The 15,146-nt window shown below is 38.0% G+C and overlaps 1 protein-coding gene and 1 non-coding gene across 9 annotated transcripts in view; one reads left to right on the top strand and one right to left on the bottom strand.

Moving 5' to 3' along the window:
• LOC101960773 (cyclic AMP-dependent transcription factor ATF-7) overlaps positions 1 to 15,146 on the bottom strand; it is a 103,629-nt gene that overhangs the window by 28,180 nt on the left and 60,303 nt on the right. For 5 of the 8 annotated variants that reach the window (XR_005731819.2, XR_013422903.1, XM_021726212.3 and 2 more), the window contains exons 3-4: positions 5,949 to 6,045; positions 1,089 to 1,207 (exon numbers count right to left, since the gene is read on the bottom strand). Coding sequence is in view for 5 of the 8 variants with exons in the window: in XM_021726212.3 (XP_021581887.1) it covers positions 1,089 to 1,207; positions 5,949 to 6,045 (216 nt within the window). In the remaining 3 variants the exon portion in view is untranslated. Of the gene's footprint in view, positions 1 to 1,088; positions 1,208 to 5,948; positions 6,046 to 15,146 lie in introns of those variants that run through there. The other 3 variants (XM_021726210.3, XM_021726211.3, XM_040280538.1) reach the window with 2 other exon arrangements.
• On the top strand, positions 9,934 to 10,064 carry LOC120888779 (small nucleolar RNA SNORA38). The gene has a single exon (XR_005732466.1). It is a non-coding gene; the product is annotated as a small nucleolar RNA SNORA38 (small nucleolar RNA).

Raw genomic sequence — 15,146 nt, 5'->3', positions numbered from 1 at the left:
ATAAAATAAATAAAGATACTGTGTGTTCATCTATAATTTGAAAAAAAATTTTAAAAGAACAGCCTTCTTTAATTTTAATGCCCTGAATGGTACTAGAAAGCTATTTGAAGGCAAGAACCACGTATACAGAAATAAAAAATAGAAATTCAATATATGTTTATTGATTAGCTGACTGAGTAAGAATGGTCCAGAAGAGAAGTCTTTTTTAGTTTAGAAAAAAGTGGGATTTACAATAAAAACATTTAACAAAATTTGAGAAATTCATACTACCCCTTTTTAATTTTATCTATCTATCTATTTATTTATTTTTTTGGTGCTGGGAAAAAACCCATGGGCATATACAATCAATCCTTTTTATTTTGAGACAGGGTCTTGCTAAGTTGCAAAGGCTGGCCTCAAACTTGTGATTCTCCTCCCTCAGCCTCCCAAGCATCTAAAATTACAGGAATGTGCCACTGTGCTTGGCCAACTGATAGTCTTTTAACATCAACATAGTCATAACAGGGCTGGGGATGTGGCTCAAGCGGTAGCGCACTCGCCTGGCATGCGTGCGGCCCGGGTTCGATCCTCAGCACCACATACCAACAAAGATGTTGTGTCCGCCAAGAACTAAAAAATAAATATTAAAAACATTCTCTCTCTCTCTATCCTCTCTCACTCTCTCTTAAAAAAAAAAAAAAAAAAAAAAAAACATAGTCATAACAAATTTTGTTGTTGTTGTTGTTGTTATTGTTTTGGTGATGCTGGAGATTGAACCTAGGGCTATGTGCATGTAAGGCAAGCACTCTACCAACTGACCTATATCCCCAGCCCAAATAACAAATATTTTTTAAAAAAATATTGTTATACTCCACTGGAGGGGTAGGAAGATTGATTTTTGATGAAGACAGAACTGTGCTGATCCACCATCTGAACTCTATCTAAAATCCTGGATGGAAGACTAGGACTAGTGAGTATTATTTGGTTCTATAGAACCAACCCCATGATTTTGTGCTTTAACCAATTAAGCATATTTTCCCAAGGTACCATAACAGACTAAACTGGAACATGAGTAGTTATTTATTTTTTTCACAAGTCCCGCCTCTTGCCTTTTTCTCATCCTCATCTGTAGCTTTCTTGAATTCATGTTCAAAGGAGCTAGCTAGTTCATTGAAGAGTCCCACCTCCTCACAGTTCTTCAGGAATCTAGTTGGAGTAGGAGTTTGATCTGTAAACATGAAAAAAAGAAACTTACTTTTGACCTAAAATTAGAACTTGAGAGTACATAGAAAATATGTTTTTATTTTGCTTGGAGACAGGGAGTTTGTTTTAGGGCAAATTTGCTTTTATAGAGCTCTAATAGGTGAAGACTGGTGCTAGGCCACCAGAGGGTGTCTGTGTTGTATTGCCTCAAGACCAGCAGGGGGAACACAGGACAATGTTTTGTGGTTGATTATCCATGTACCCACCTTTCACTACGCTTTTTTTTTTTTTTTTTTTTTTTTTGCATCTTTTACAACAAAACAAAACAACCAACACAGGTGAAGTTTTGTGAAGCCTCTAGCTTCGAAAAGTAGGTACAGTTAAGCGGTGTTTTCTTTTTAAACCTGCTAGGCCTGTTTGTTTGTATTTGAGATGGGATACCTTTCACTATGTTGCCCAGGCTGGTCTGGAACTCATGAATTCAAGTGATTTTCCCACTTCAGCCTCCTGAGTAGCTTGGACTACACACAGACATGTTCTCACTATACCCAGCTTCCCTGCAAGTGTTGAATTAAGTAGGTATAAGCAAATTTATATAAAAATCTGATGAAGAAAAGAAACTGAGGATCATATGGTTGAGCTTGCCTGCTAAAGCTACCAAAAAAGAAATAGTGAAAGATGTGGTAGTAAACAACTATAATCCTAGCTACTCAGGAGGTTGAGGAAGGAGAATTGCAAGTCCAGAACCACCGTGGACAACTTAGGCCCTGTCTCAAAATGGAAAAAAAAAAAAAAAAAAAAGGGCTGGAGCCAGGCATGGTGGCACAAGACTGTGCCAGGGATTTAGGAGGTGGAATCAGAAGGATTGCAAATTCAAGGCCAGCCTGGGCAAGTTAATGAGAGCCTGTCTCAAAAATGAAAAGGGTTGGGGTATAGATCAGTGGTAGCATGCCCCTTGGTTCAATTCCTAGTACCCACCCACCAACACAAATAAAAGGACTGGGGATGTAGCTCAGAGGTAAAACACTCCTAGATTCTATCCCCAGTACCAAAAATAATAATAATAAAAATTTAAAACGAAGAAAAAGGAATGGTGCCTAGTCTTTCAGTGGTTACCAAGTTATGGATCTGTTGCCTTCTGAAGGCGTTCCAGGCAAATCTAGGCACTGGGGAGCAAGAGAGTAATACCATGAGCTAGAAAAGGAAACTGCAAACAATAGGGCTCATTTCACAGAGACCAGGGCCCAGAGCGAATTCCGGAAACCAGGATATTTGGATTTAGACTTGCCAGCCAAAATATCCCCACAGGGCAATGCAAATCTTTTCCTTAACAGAATGCCTCTGCTCTTAGGGAGAGGAAGGGTCTTGGTAATCCATGGGAACTTTTCAAGCAACTTGAATTTCAGATTTGAGCTTCCCTCTCCCTACCCTGCTTCTCTGGAAAAGAAAAGATCCTATTCCTTCATCTCAAAACTCTACAATGGTTTTACTTGCTACAATGCTAGTCCCCTCAGTGATTAATCTCCTATCCCCAAAAAACTAGACTGAATGATAAATAGGACAATTGTTTAAATTATATTTTAAACAATGAGACCTGGGGTCAAACTTGACCATTCTAGCAGGATCACTTAGAAATAATCCCACAGGATTTTCCATGGAAACAACATTTTTTATTTTTAAACTTAGAAAAGCTCTTCTGAATCAGTGTGTTTAGAAAAGTTACCACTACTTCCCAAAATAGTTTTAAAAGGTTCTCTGGCAGCTTTGGTTGGCTAACAATTTCCTTCCACCCCAGAGCAAGTAGAGGTAGTATCATCTTTTATACTTAGAATGCTTCAGAAAGGGCACACAACAAAATTTCGAAATTATAACTCAAGTGTTCAGAAGGGGCAGCTAAAGGCCTGGTGATGACAGAAGAGGAACTCTGGACTTATGATCTGAGACTCATACAAACTTTTCCCACACCCTGCTGTTCATGCTCATTTATAATTTTTATTTTAAAGGTTCCTTTATGTTAAACTTAATTCCTCACTTTCCAGGTGCCTCTAACCTTCAGGGGATGTGGTTCCTGAACAAATGGACTAAAAACATGTAAGAAAACCCTTAGCCTGCCCTGATGATTCCTAAAATATAAATAAGTATTTACTGAATATTGTCTTTTGTGTTTTGGTGCTTCAGTGCATACACTTGGGTATAAACTGGGGGAGGGATGGGAGTATAGACCAAATATAAGACCTGGGTCTTATCCTAGAGAACTAAGAGAAAGTTTTCTAGTTGAAAAAATAAAATGAATATTCACGGATAGCATCACACTGTGATAGCATGGCAGTGTACAAAATCAGTGCTATGTATACTGAGGAATAAAATTGTCACAGAAATTAAATACAGACACATTAATGACATAATAATACATGAAGTTGTTAGAAAAAAATTTAAAGAAGTAGGATTTGAGCCAGGCCTTAGAGAATAATCTCCCATGTGCTCTTGCATTGTCCAAGTTGTCTCTTAGCATTCAAAGCACTAATTACTCACCACATCTGGAGGCTAAGGAGAATAGTAACCATACTCTGCCCAGAGAAAGGCAGAGTATGGTTACCATGATTATGGATGAGGAGAAGGTATGTCTAATTAAGATAATTATTTTTTTAATATTTATTTTTTGTAGTTGTAGTTGGACACAATAACTTTATTTTATTTATTTATATGTGGTGCTGAGAATTGAACCCAGGGACTTGAACGTGTGAGGCAAGTGCTCTACCTCTGAGCCATAACCCCAGCCCCAGATAATCATTTTGTAATAAATAAATTCTATAGAAAGTTGGGTGAATAACACAGGGCTAGGTTATGGACAGCTGAAATCCCAGGTATAAACAGTTTTAACCCATTATGTCCCATCTTTCCAATTCTGCAAATATTTCAAGTAAATTGAAACCAATGCATTAAGATAGGTTAGAAATCATAATCTAGAGCTTATATATCCTTTATTATTATTTTTTTTGAAAAATATTTTTAGTTATAGATGGACACAATGCCTTTATTTATTTATTTAGGTGGTGCTGAGAATCTAATCCAGTGCCGAACACATGCTAGGCAAGTGCTCTACCAGAGCCATAACCTCAGCCCCTATCCTTTATTATTAAGAATGAGAATACAGGTGGGTGTGGTGGTACATGCCTGTAATCCCAGCACCGAAAGACGATTGAAAGTTCAAAGCCAGTCTCAGCAACTGAGTGAAGCACTGAGCAACTTAGCGAAACCCTGTCTCAAAAAGAAAAATAAAAAGGGCTGAGATATGGCTCAGTAGTTAAGCACTTCTGGGTTCAATTCCTAGTACCAAACAAATAAACAAACAAACAAACAAAAGAAATGAGAACATATTGTTCATATAGGCAAGTAGGACAAAGGGCAACTATGGTATCTGGGACAATGAGACAAAAATGGGTTAACATAAAATAATGACAGATTTTGACCACAAGAGTAGAATTTAAGATAGACTGACTTTTCAGTAGTATAGTAGATAGACTAGTCAAAGAGGACAACTAGGAGAGTTTAGAGGAAATCTAAATATAATGAGGACAGTGGCAGGAAGAACAGGAATGCTATGATTTGGATTCCACTTAATGTTAATTCTCTCGGTATTCATGTTGTTTGTATTGTTCACTTGTATTTTTTTGTGCAAATATTATATGTTTTTCATATATATATGTTCTGCTTTAATTAAGTATGTTTTACCTACAGAGATAACATCCTACCCACTCTTCCCTAAAATCTTCAGGTTTTAAGAATTACTGATGACACTGTTTCTATTCGTATCCTTTTCTCAGGGATTATGAATCTACAAACTCCTGGAAAAGTACTCAGTAGATATTCAATAAATATTTGCTGAACTAATATAGAATATGGGATTTATAAGAGGTTCTGTCCTTCTCCATGTCTAGGATAGCATGTTGGCTAATAATATACTTAGAGAAATTGTGCTTTAATTGATTTATTAATTGATGTGATAATCTCCAACTAAATACACTATTGATTAAATATTAGCTTGGGTTAAATCAGAACCTTTCTTGGTATCCAAAGAAAAAGTCCACTTTGGTTTTTGTATGTCTGTCTAGCTGTAAATGGTACAAAAGAACTACTGTAAGATTTGAGAGTGGTTACAAAGAGTGCTCCCTTGAGAACGTTGCATGGAAGCAAGACAGTATCTAAAACAACTGGCGAGAGGTTCCAGGTCACCCAAATTGGCTTGGAAAAGTCCCACTGACTAAATGTCTTGTTTGGGTTCTGGAAATGTGCCCTAAACAGTGTCTGGGTTCACAAGGGAAGTTGAATTTACGAACTGATAATCAGCCTGCTGGAAGAAAACTGACACCCAGTGGAAGAGAAACAGCCAGCCTAAGGGGGCTTTTTTGCCTTTTTTCTACCCCTTCACTGTGGGTAGGGGGAAATGTCAAAGCCATCTCTTGTCTGTAAATCTTCTAAAGGCTTAATAAATAGAAAGCAAGAAGGGAATAGACTGAAAAAAGCTAGGCAAAGCCTCAATACATTTATTCTCAAAAAACCACAGAACACAATCTCATTATTAAAAACAGTGGAAAGCATAATAGAAATTTGGGAGCTTTTAGTGTTCCTTTTTCCTGATTAAATGCAGATCACATAAGGGCTCTTGATGGGAGAAGGGGAGAACAGCTCCCAGTACATCTGGTCCCTGGTATTAATCTTAACTATCTGGTGATAGCAAGGCTCGTGGCTTTTGGGGCAGCAAATACCTGCGATGATGACTGAGTCAGTTCGGGCTGGGCCAAATTTCAATGTCATCTCATGCTTGTGTTTATGAACTGCCAGGTGGTCCTCATTTGTAAATCTCTGAAATGAAATGGAAATAGAGATGTGGAACAAACAAACAAACAAAAAACTCCACCAATTCAATGACCTTTTAAAATATCCTAAACCAAACATGCTGCAAAGAGATTGGTCCCTAGAAAGAGGGAATGGAAGAGAGAAAATATTGGAAGTGATGGAAAAGGAGAAGAGATGGAGAAAAAAGGTGCTGGGAGGCAGGGAAGAGAGGAAAGGGAAAAGAGCATAGCACCAACTGCTCTGTAATATCAGGTCCAAATGATAGAAATGGACAGATTGTTGGTGGAGTGGGGTCCAGGAGGAGGCTCCAAATGAAAAAAACCATTAAGACAAACTTGCAGTGAACAAGGGGAAAACAATTTTTATTAATAATAATAAAGAGAGAAGAAGGGAAAGGCTGGGCACTTGGTCATCACAAAAATAGGACATTTCAGAACAAAGCTCTCCATGGTGGAGCTGAATTGGACTATTTTATGAGGGGACTAACAGGGAGATAAATTATGCAGGATTAGGAGAATCGTTTAACTTCCTGGCCCCCACAGTGCTGCAGCAGGCGCCTGCGTGGCTATTTGGCTCAGGGTTTTAATGAGCCAGGACGGAGCTATAGAGGACAGAGGACCAATGGCCAGCAATAATGGCATACACAGCCCCATCGGCCAAATGTTGTCTCCCCTCATCGGGCAGCCTGCCTGGGCTCCATCAGCCATAAAGGGGCTGGTACAATGCTGCCTAGCTGTATAATGGAAGAATAAAAATGTAAGGAAAAAAAAAATTAAGGGTAGGGAGGAGCCTGTAGGCAGGATGAGGGAAGAGAAAAGGAGAAAGCACAGAGATTTTATTTGTTCAGGGGCATGGATGAAAGAACAATGAAGAGGTGCAACAAAGTCCACCCCAGATTATGACTAAGTAAGACAGGGTTACTGGACAATAATTTATACTTCCACCTCTTTAAAAGGAGGAGGTGAAAGGAACAGATGAACAGCAGTAATTCAAAAGAACAGTACTCTCAAACGTCCCTTTGTGGCTGCCGGTCATGTTCCTTCATTAAAACATGCCTACAACACAGTAACTGCCGGGATGCTGCAGCTTTCCACAGCTTCTTCAATAGGGAGGCTCTGAAACATGATTCTATTTGTCTTTTTGTTTCTAAAAATAGTGATTGATGGCTTAATCCACCTTTCTCTTTCTTCTATATACATATCTATATAGATATATACCCCCCACAAAACACTACACTTTCAACCCTCCTTTCCACAACTCATCTGCAAAACAAATACACAGGAGTTGGTCCCATTCTAGTTCCCATCCCCATCCAGAAAACAACACTAAACTGTTTCAGCTCCTTATTTTACCCCGAAGTAGCTTTTTTCCAAATTCACTTCTAAAGCCAAGTTAAGATCCACATTCTTTCCAAGAAAGGCAGACGTGGCCTAAAGGGCATAGGGAATTTTCAATTAAAAGTGAAGATCCAAGAAGTCAAGTCAAAAGAAAACTACCTTAGTGGTTTCTGATGGATCTAAGACAAACAAAATACAGGAAAATTTCATCAAGAACTATAGTTTTCTCTATTATTGGTAAACCCCATACACCAACTTTTTCAGTTACAGATTTTCCCTAAGGGATGGTGGGAGTGGAAAGATAGGTGACAGTCTGTGAACCAGGGGTATATCTGTAGGTTAAACAAGTTACTATACAGGGTCTGTGATTGCTTTGTATTTGATAAAAGGAAATAAGTAGAATTGTCTACAAGGGGAGAAAAACAACAACATAAAAAAACCCATCAAAAACATCCTTTTAAGGGGAGACAAAGGTAGTGGATTAAACAGACTTGTTGATTCTGGTAAGTTCAGGAATCTTTTTCAAAAATATGTTTATAGGCACTTCAAGGAAATTTCATGCAGGTAGTTTGAAAAACTTTGAACAATGTTCTCGAGCCTAAAAGAATTGACTTTAAAACGAATTTTGTAGTTGTAGATGGACAGAATGCCTTTGTTTTTATTTTTTTAAATGTGGTGCTAAGAATTGAACCCAGCGCGTCACACATACTAGGCAAGCGCTCTGCCACTGAGCTACAGCTCTAGCCAAATAATTGACTTTTAAGCAAGAAATCCTCCTCTACTATCAGAAATCTAGTTTGCTTTAAAATAAGCTGATAGTAAGATTTTAAATCTCTATCAGGTTTGGGTCTAGTTAAGATTGTTCAGTATTTTATTATTTGAAACTGTTGATTGAGTCCAAGGTCTTAAGCACGGTAGTCAATCACTCTACCACTGAGCTATATCCCCAGACCCTTATCAGTATATTTTTTTTATAATAGTTGTCTTTTTTTTAAAAAAAAAAAAAAAAGAGAGAGAGAGTGAGAGAGGAGAGAGAGAGAGAGAGAGAGAGAATTTTTAATATTTATTTTTTAGTTCTCGGCGGACACAACATCTTTGTTGGTATGTGATGGAACCCGGGCCGCACGCATGCCAGTCGAGCACGCTACCGCTTGAGCCACAACCCCGCCCCCCTTATCAGTATTTTAAAAGGCAGTTCCTCCCTTTGGCTACAACTCTCTGCATAGGCCTGACATGTTTCATTTGTCTAGTTCTTGTTCCTCTTTGCTCCATACCCCGGGTTCTCCAAACCCCTTTCAAGTCACCCATGAGCTATTTATTTTTTCCAAATCAAAAGCTGGGCCTGAAGAGAAATGTAGGTGGCAGAAGGGATTTACCACCTACTAGCATGTCAGAGGGTTTGATGAATCCAAAACTCTAGTTGAACTAAACTCTAGCTGAAATTTAGCATTTCTAATTCATAACAGAAATTACACATTTTTTTACAGCACCTTGTAGTTATTACAAGATACTGCAATTCTTTTTTCCTCTGGGGATTGTTTCTAGGCCTTTGCATGCTAAGCACACACTCTATTACTGAGCCTCACCCCATCATGCCTGAAAATATTCTGGGTTTTTGTATTATTGTTTTGCAGTACTGGGGATTAAATCTAGGGTGCTCTACCACTGAGTCACATCCCTAGACCTTTTTGTTTTCAAACAGGGTCTCACTAAGTTGCCAAGGCTGGACTTAAATTTGTAATCCTTCTGCCTCAGCCTAGGGAGTCACTGGAATTATAGGCCTGTACCACCATACCCAGGGAAAATAATCTTTACACTCATCACTATTTTGAAGTTATAGTAGCTACCATACCCACCACTAGAGCTTATTTAATGCACTAATTAAAAAGCACATATATTATCATATATTTTTTCATACATTTGATAACTTTAAAATTCTATATAATTCCATATAATTTCCTTTAAAATCCTATGTATTTTATGAATTTAAAAGCATTACTTTAGGAAATGGTTCACTGGCTTCACCAAACTGCTAAAGGAGGTCCGTGACACCACTACTACTAATAACAATGACCTCTGAGTAAACAATGTAGTATATTTCAGGGGAGGAGGAATCAAAAGGGCATACTTTTAAGAAGCAGGGCACTATCCTAGTCTTGGCCCCAGTCATCTGTACCTGCTATTTATAATGTAATTCTTGTAATCTTGAGTAGGGGGGGGAGAATGAAAGCTTACTGAAGCTTTGGTCAAAGTGAAGGCCAAGCGGGGCATGCCGGAGCATGCCTGTAATCCCAGTGGCTCGGGAGGCTGAGGCAGGAGGATTTCAAGTTCAAAGCCAGCCACAGCAACTTAATGAGGCCCTGGGCAACTTAACAAGATCCTATCTGTAAATAAAACATAAAAAAGGGATGAGGATGTGGCTCAGTTGTTGAGCATCCCTAGGTTCAATCTCCAGTACCCAAAAAAAGCCAACATTATTGTTGGCTATTGTTTTGAATATTCCTTACTTTTTTTTCTGTTTATTAGAAGTTAATATCTTAAGAATTCTCTGGAACTTTTGTCTTACAAAGGCATTTCTTTGGTTCTCTATCTTTGGACATGTAAGCATTGGAGGAAAAGAAATTTTGTGGATTTGGAGAAGTCTGGGGCCAGCTTGTTCAGTGTAGGCTCAGGATCAATCACATAGAACAGGAGGAAAAAAAAAAGAATTCTCTAGATCAGGGGCTGGGAGTATAGCTGAGTGGTAAAGCACTTGCCTAGCATGTATAAGGCTCTGGGTTCAATCTCCAGCACTGGAAAAAAAAAAAATCTTCTCTAGATCAGCACACCCTCCCACTACTCACGGTGATAGGGATTAACACAGGGCCTTGTGCATGCTAGAAAATCAGTCTCGAATTTCATGCTTTGGGAATGATCCCTCTAAAAGCAATTTCTGAATTAAAATAGCCAAAATTATTAATTGATAAAAATTTTGAACTTAGTAAAATACAGAATATTCTCTTGAATCAAAGAGGTAGAAGGGCCAGGTGTGGTGATACATGCCTATATTCTCATCTACTCAGGAGGCTGAGGCAGGAGGATTGCAAGTTTGAGGTTGGCCTAGGCAATTTTGAGACCTTGTGTCAAAAAGAAACTAAAAAAATACCAGGAGGGTAGATCAGTAGTAGAGTGTTCCTGGAAAATTTCTGCCTATTGGGTGTGGTGGTATACACTTGAAATCCCAGCAACTAGGGAGGCTGAGTCAGGAGAATAACAAATTTGAGACCAGCTTCAGTAACTTAGTGAGAGGCCCTAAACAATTTAGCAAGACCCTGACTCAAAATAAAAATAATAGGAGCTGGTGTTGTGGCTCAGTGATAGAGCTTGCCTAGCATGTGTGAGGCACTGGTTTCAATTCTCAGCAACGCATATAAATAAATGAACAAAATAAAGGTCCATCAATATCTAAGAAAAATTAACAAAAAATAAGATAAAAAGTAAGAAGGGCTGGGTATGTATCTCAGTGGAAAAGTTGTCTCTAGATTCAATCCTCAGTAAACAACAACAACAACAAATTACTGACCATCTAATAATCTAGCTCCCCCATGTTAATACCCTTAATGGCTCTTCCTTTTTTCTCTGATTTTATCTATAACTATGGTTGTGTCAAACAAGCTACTCAGGGAATACTGATATGGTTGTAAGACACATAATCATAATATTCAATAAATGTGAATGTTAACCATCTCCAAGGCAACAGTGGGCTGATGTTATTCAAAATGGGGGCTGAAGAATCTGAATCAGTTTGGAAGCAGAAGACAGTTTATATATCTTGGAAAATAATTTATATGATAACAAACTTGGAGTCTTATTTACTGAAGTAAGTGAAATCAGGACAGTTTCCTGGCATAAAAGAGGAGAGAAAAAGTATTATGTGCTATGTTGCACCCCATCCAGAAACCAAAATCATTTAGGTATGCACTATCCAATACGGCAGCCTCTAGCCACACATGGCTATTGAGCACTTTAATGTAGGCTAATCTGAATTGAGATGCACTATTACTCAAACCATATACTGGATTTTGAAGACAATATCAGAAATAAAAAAATAAAATAAAACATCTCAATTTTTATGTTGATTACATGTTGGAATGATTATTTTACAAATATTGGGTTAAATATTAATAAATAAATTAATTCTTAATTAAATTAATTTCACTTCTTTATTTTTATTTTTAAATGTGGCTACTAGAAAACTCAAAATTATATATGTGGCTCATATTTGTGGTTTACTTCATATTTCTTTTGGATAGCTCTGATCTAGACAATATATTCTAAGATTGCTTGTAGTCCCAGTTACTGGGGAGAGGTTGAGGCAAGAGGATCACTTGAGTCCAGGAGTTTGAGATCAGCTGGAATAAAACTCAGATCCCTGTTTTAAAAAAGGGGGAGGGGGGATTTTAATCACATGTCAATCTTGAATCTTGTCTCTCAAGCCCACTTTCTCTAAATGCGGTTTATACTATATGGCAGTGGTTCTCAATAAGGGGCAACTCTGCTCCTTAGGAAAATATATGGCAATGTTTGGAAACATTTTTGCTTGTCACAAATGGATGCTACCTGGCCTCTAGAGGGTAGAGGTCTAGGATGCTATAGATACTGTATAATGCACAGGATAACCTCTGCTGTGGTTTAGATATGTGGTGCTCCCCAAAAGCTCTTATGTGAGATAATGCAAGAAAGCTTAGAGATGATTGAGTTAGAACAGCCTTAACATAATCAGTGTATTAATCCCCTAATAAGGATTAACTGGATAGTAACTACAGGTAGAAAGGGTGGGGCCAACGGAGGTGGGTCACTGGGGGCATGCCTTTGGGGTTTATATTTCGTCAGTGGTCAGGGGAGCAGTTTCTCTCTCCTTCTGCTTCCTGGTACCATATTCCTGTTTTCTTCCACTATACTCTTCCACCATGATGTCCTGTCTTACTCAGGCACTAAGGAATGGAATTAGCCGTCTCTGGACTGAGACTTCAGAAACTAAGAGTGCCAAACAAATTTTTCCTCCTCTAAAACTGTTCTTCTTAGGTCTTTTGGTCACAGCAGTGAAAAAGCTGACTAAAGCAGTCTTCAACATAAAGAATTATTTAACTCAAAATCTCTCTTTTGTCTTTATTGAGAAACCCTTCTACAGAGTAACTGAAAAAGACAGAATAAAAATTTAAAGGCTGTTTTTAGTTTTCTTTGCCAAACTGCCAACACATGTTTTTGGACCTGAAACTTGGAAGGAAAAAAAAAAACACCACAGGCAGAAGAAAACTCCCAAACTCATTTTATTTTATTTTTTTAGAGAGAGAGAATTTTAATATTTATTTTTTAGTTCTCGGCGGACACAACATCTTTGTTGGTATGTGGTGCTGAGGATCGAACCCGGGCCGCACGCATGCCAGGCGAGCGCGCTACCGCTTGAGCCACATCCCCAGCCCCCCAAACTCATTTTATAAAATGGAGTATGTCCTACAGATCTGCAAATATTTAAGGCAGAAAAATTAGGAAGATGGAAACAGAAAGCACTGTAATTGGGATATAGATTAAATAGAATTCTCAAGTACTGTCTTGTTAGTAACAAAGAGATAATACAGAAGAAGCTAATCAAAGCAGTTTTGCCTACTTTTGATTTTCATTCCTTGATGGAAGGAAAGAAAAAAAAACAGCAGAAGGAAAATTTTTTTGTTAGCTTAAGAAATGTCAACTGGGGGCTGGTGATGTGGCTCAAGCGGTAGCGCGCTTGCCTGGCATGCGTGCAGCCCGGGTTCGATCCTCAGCACCACATACAAACAAAGATGTTGTGTCCACCAAAAACTAAAAAATAAATATTAAAAAAAATTCTCTCTCTCTCTCTCTCTCTCTCTCTAAAAAAAAAAGAAAGAAAGAAAAAGAAATGTCAACTGGGTGCAGTAGCACACTCCTGTAATCCCAGCAGCTTGGGAGGCTAAGATAGGAGGATAGCAAGTTCAAGGCCAGCCTCAGCAATTTAGCAAGGCAGTAAGTAAGCAACTTAGCAAAACTATGCCTCTAAATAAATAAATAAATAGGGCTGAGGACGTGTCTTGGTGGTTAAGTACCCCTGGGTTCAATCCCTGTTTACCAAGATAAAAATAAAATAAAATAAAAAGAAATGTGAAGAAGCATAAAACAGAATGTCAGTACTATGAGGAAATCAATCAGAAAACTGGTATTAGTTGCAGAAAGGATAGGGAAAGTATAGTTTCTTATTAACAATTAATTCCATGAGACTTCTTTGTAAAAACCTTTTGCACTTCTAGTTGTTTTCCCTTCACCTACATTTATGTAATAGGAGAATATAGAATGAAACCTCCTAGCAAACTGACTAAATGAACAAAGGTAAATGAAAAGAGTTAGAGAAATGACCTGAAGAACTATAAATCAGGAATAAATCTCAGTGAAGTCTTATTTTACATTTTTAAATGCAGGTACAGGGCTGGGGCTGTAGCTCAGTGGTAGAGCACTTGCCTTGCATGTCTGAGGCACTGGGTTCCATCCTCAGTACCACATACAATAAAGGCATGCTGTCCATCAACAACTACAAAGTTTTTTTTTTTAATGCAGATATAACATAGAAAATGCACAAATCTTAAGTATACGTCTCAATAAATTTGTATGTAAGTAATTGCCACCCACAACAGATATGAAACATTTCAGGCATCCCAGAACTTTGAACTGAGGGCATCATGTATGAGTACTCCCAGCCCTTTTTTATTTTATTTTGGGATGGATTTCACTAAGTTGCCCAGGCTGATCTTAAATTTGAGATATTCCTACCTCAGTATCCTAAGTAGCTGAGATTCCAGGCATGAGCCACTATGTACAGACTCTTACACTTTTAAATGAAATAATTATATAAAATTGTACAGTACCTGGCATGCATCATATATTCAACTTTGTCTTTCCCTTTTGAAATCTCAAGATAGACAGGTATTGTACTAAAAAAGGTAATTATTCTTCGAGGAATAATTCTAAATAAGTCAATGTTTAGAAATAGTTCTTTTCATTTAACCTACTCTCTCTTGAAGTATTTTTAAATAGCAGCACTGAACAGAAATAAAAAGACGTCTCAGAGCAAATGAGAGCTCAGGTCAAACTAAAGCTAAATTTTGCCTTTTGACTCTGAGCCAGGTATAAATATATGGGCATTAGGAATTTAACAGTTTTAAGCTAAATCCTTGGTGAAGCATTGTGACCAGTAAAATTTTTGTGCAATATGCACTCAACTCCTAGCCAGGTTCATTCCTGAAATGTTGTTTTTGGCTATAACAGTTCCAGTTTCTGTGTGGATTTGCCTCACATTTAGAACTGTTCTTACATCCTGACCTATGATGAATTCAAGTCCCTTTCCTTATTTTAGAAGAGGAGACTGAGGGAAGGAGCTATTCAGAACTCTTTAGTTTTTAGGAAATGAGCTCTGATTGCCTGAACTACCCAGGAAAAATACAAGGAATGAAGTTTACATTTGTGATAGTCTGAAAAGTCATTTATGCTGAAACCTCTTTATCCTTTCTCTAAAGTTTTTAGGTTTGGCAGAGCTTCATGGACAGCTTTCTTTTTTATTATGGTATCTACAACTGAGTGTGTGTGTGTGTGTGTGTGTATTTTGGTATTAGGGATTAAACTCAGAGGCACCGGATCACTGAGCCACATCCCCAGATATTTTGTATTTTATTTAGAGTCAGGGTCTCACTCACTGAGTTGCTTAACATTTCTTTTTTGATGAGG

This window comes from Ictidomys tridecemlineatus, chromosome 6 (assembly GCF_052094955.1).
Source record: "Ictidomys tridecemlineatus isolate mIctTri1 chromosome 6, mIctTri1.hap1, whole genome shotgun sequence".
In the NCBI taxonomy this organism is placed as follows: Eukaryota; Metazoa; Chordata; class Mammalia; order Rodentia; family Sciuridae; genus Ictidomys; species Ictidomys tridecemlineatus.
Note: the sequence above shows the minus strand (reverse complement) of the source record. Positions and strands in the feature narration are given on the sequence as shown.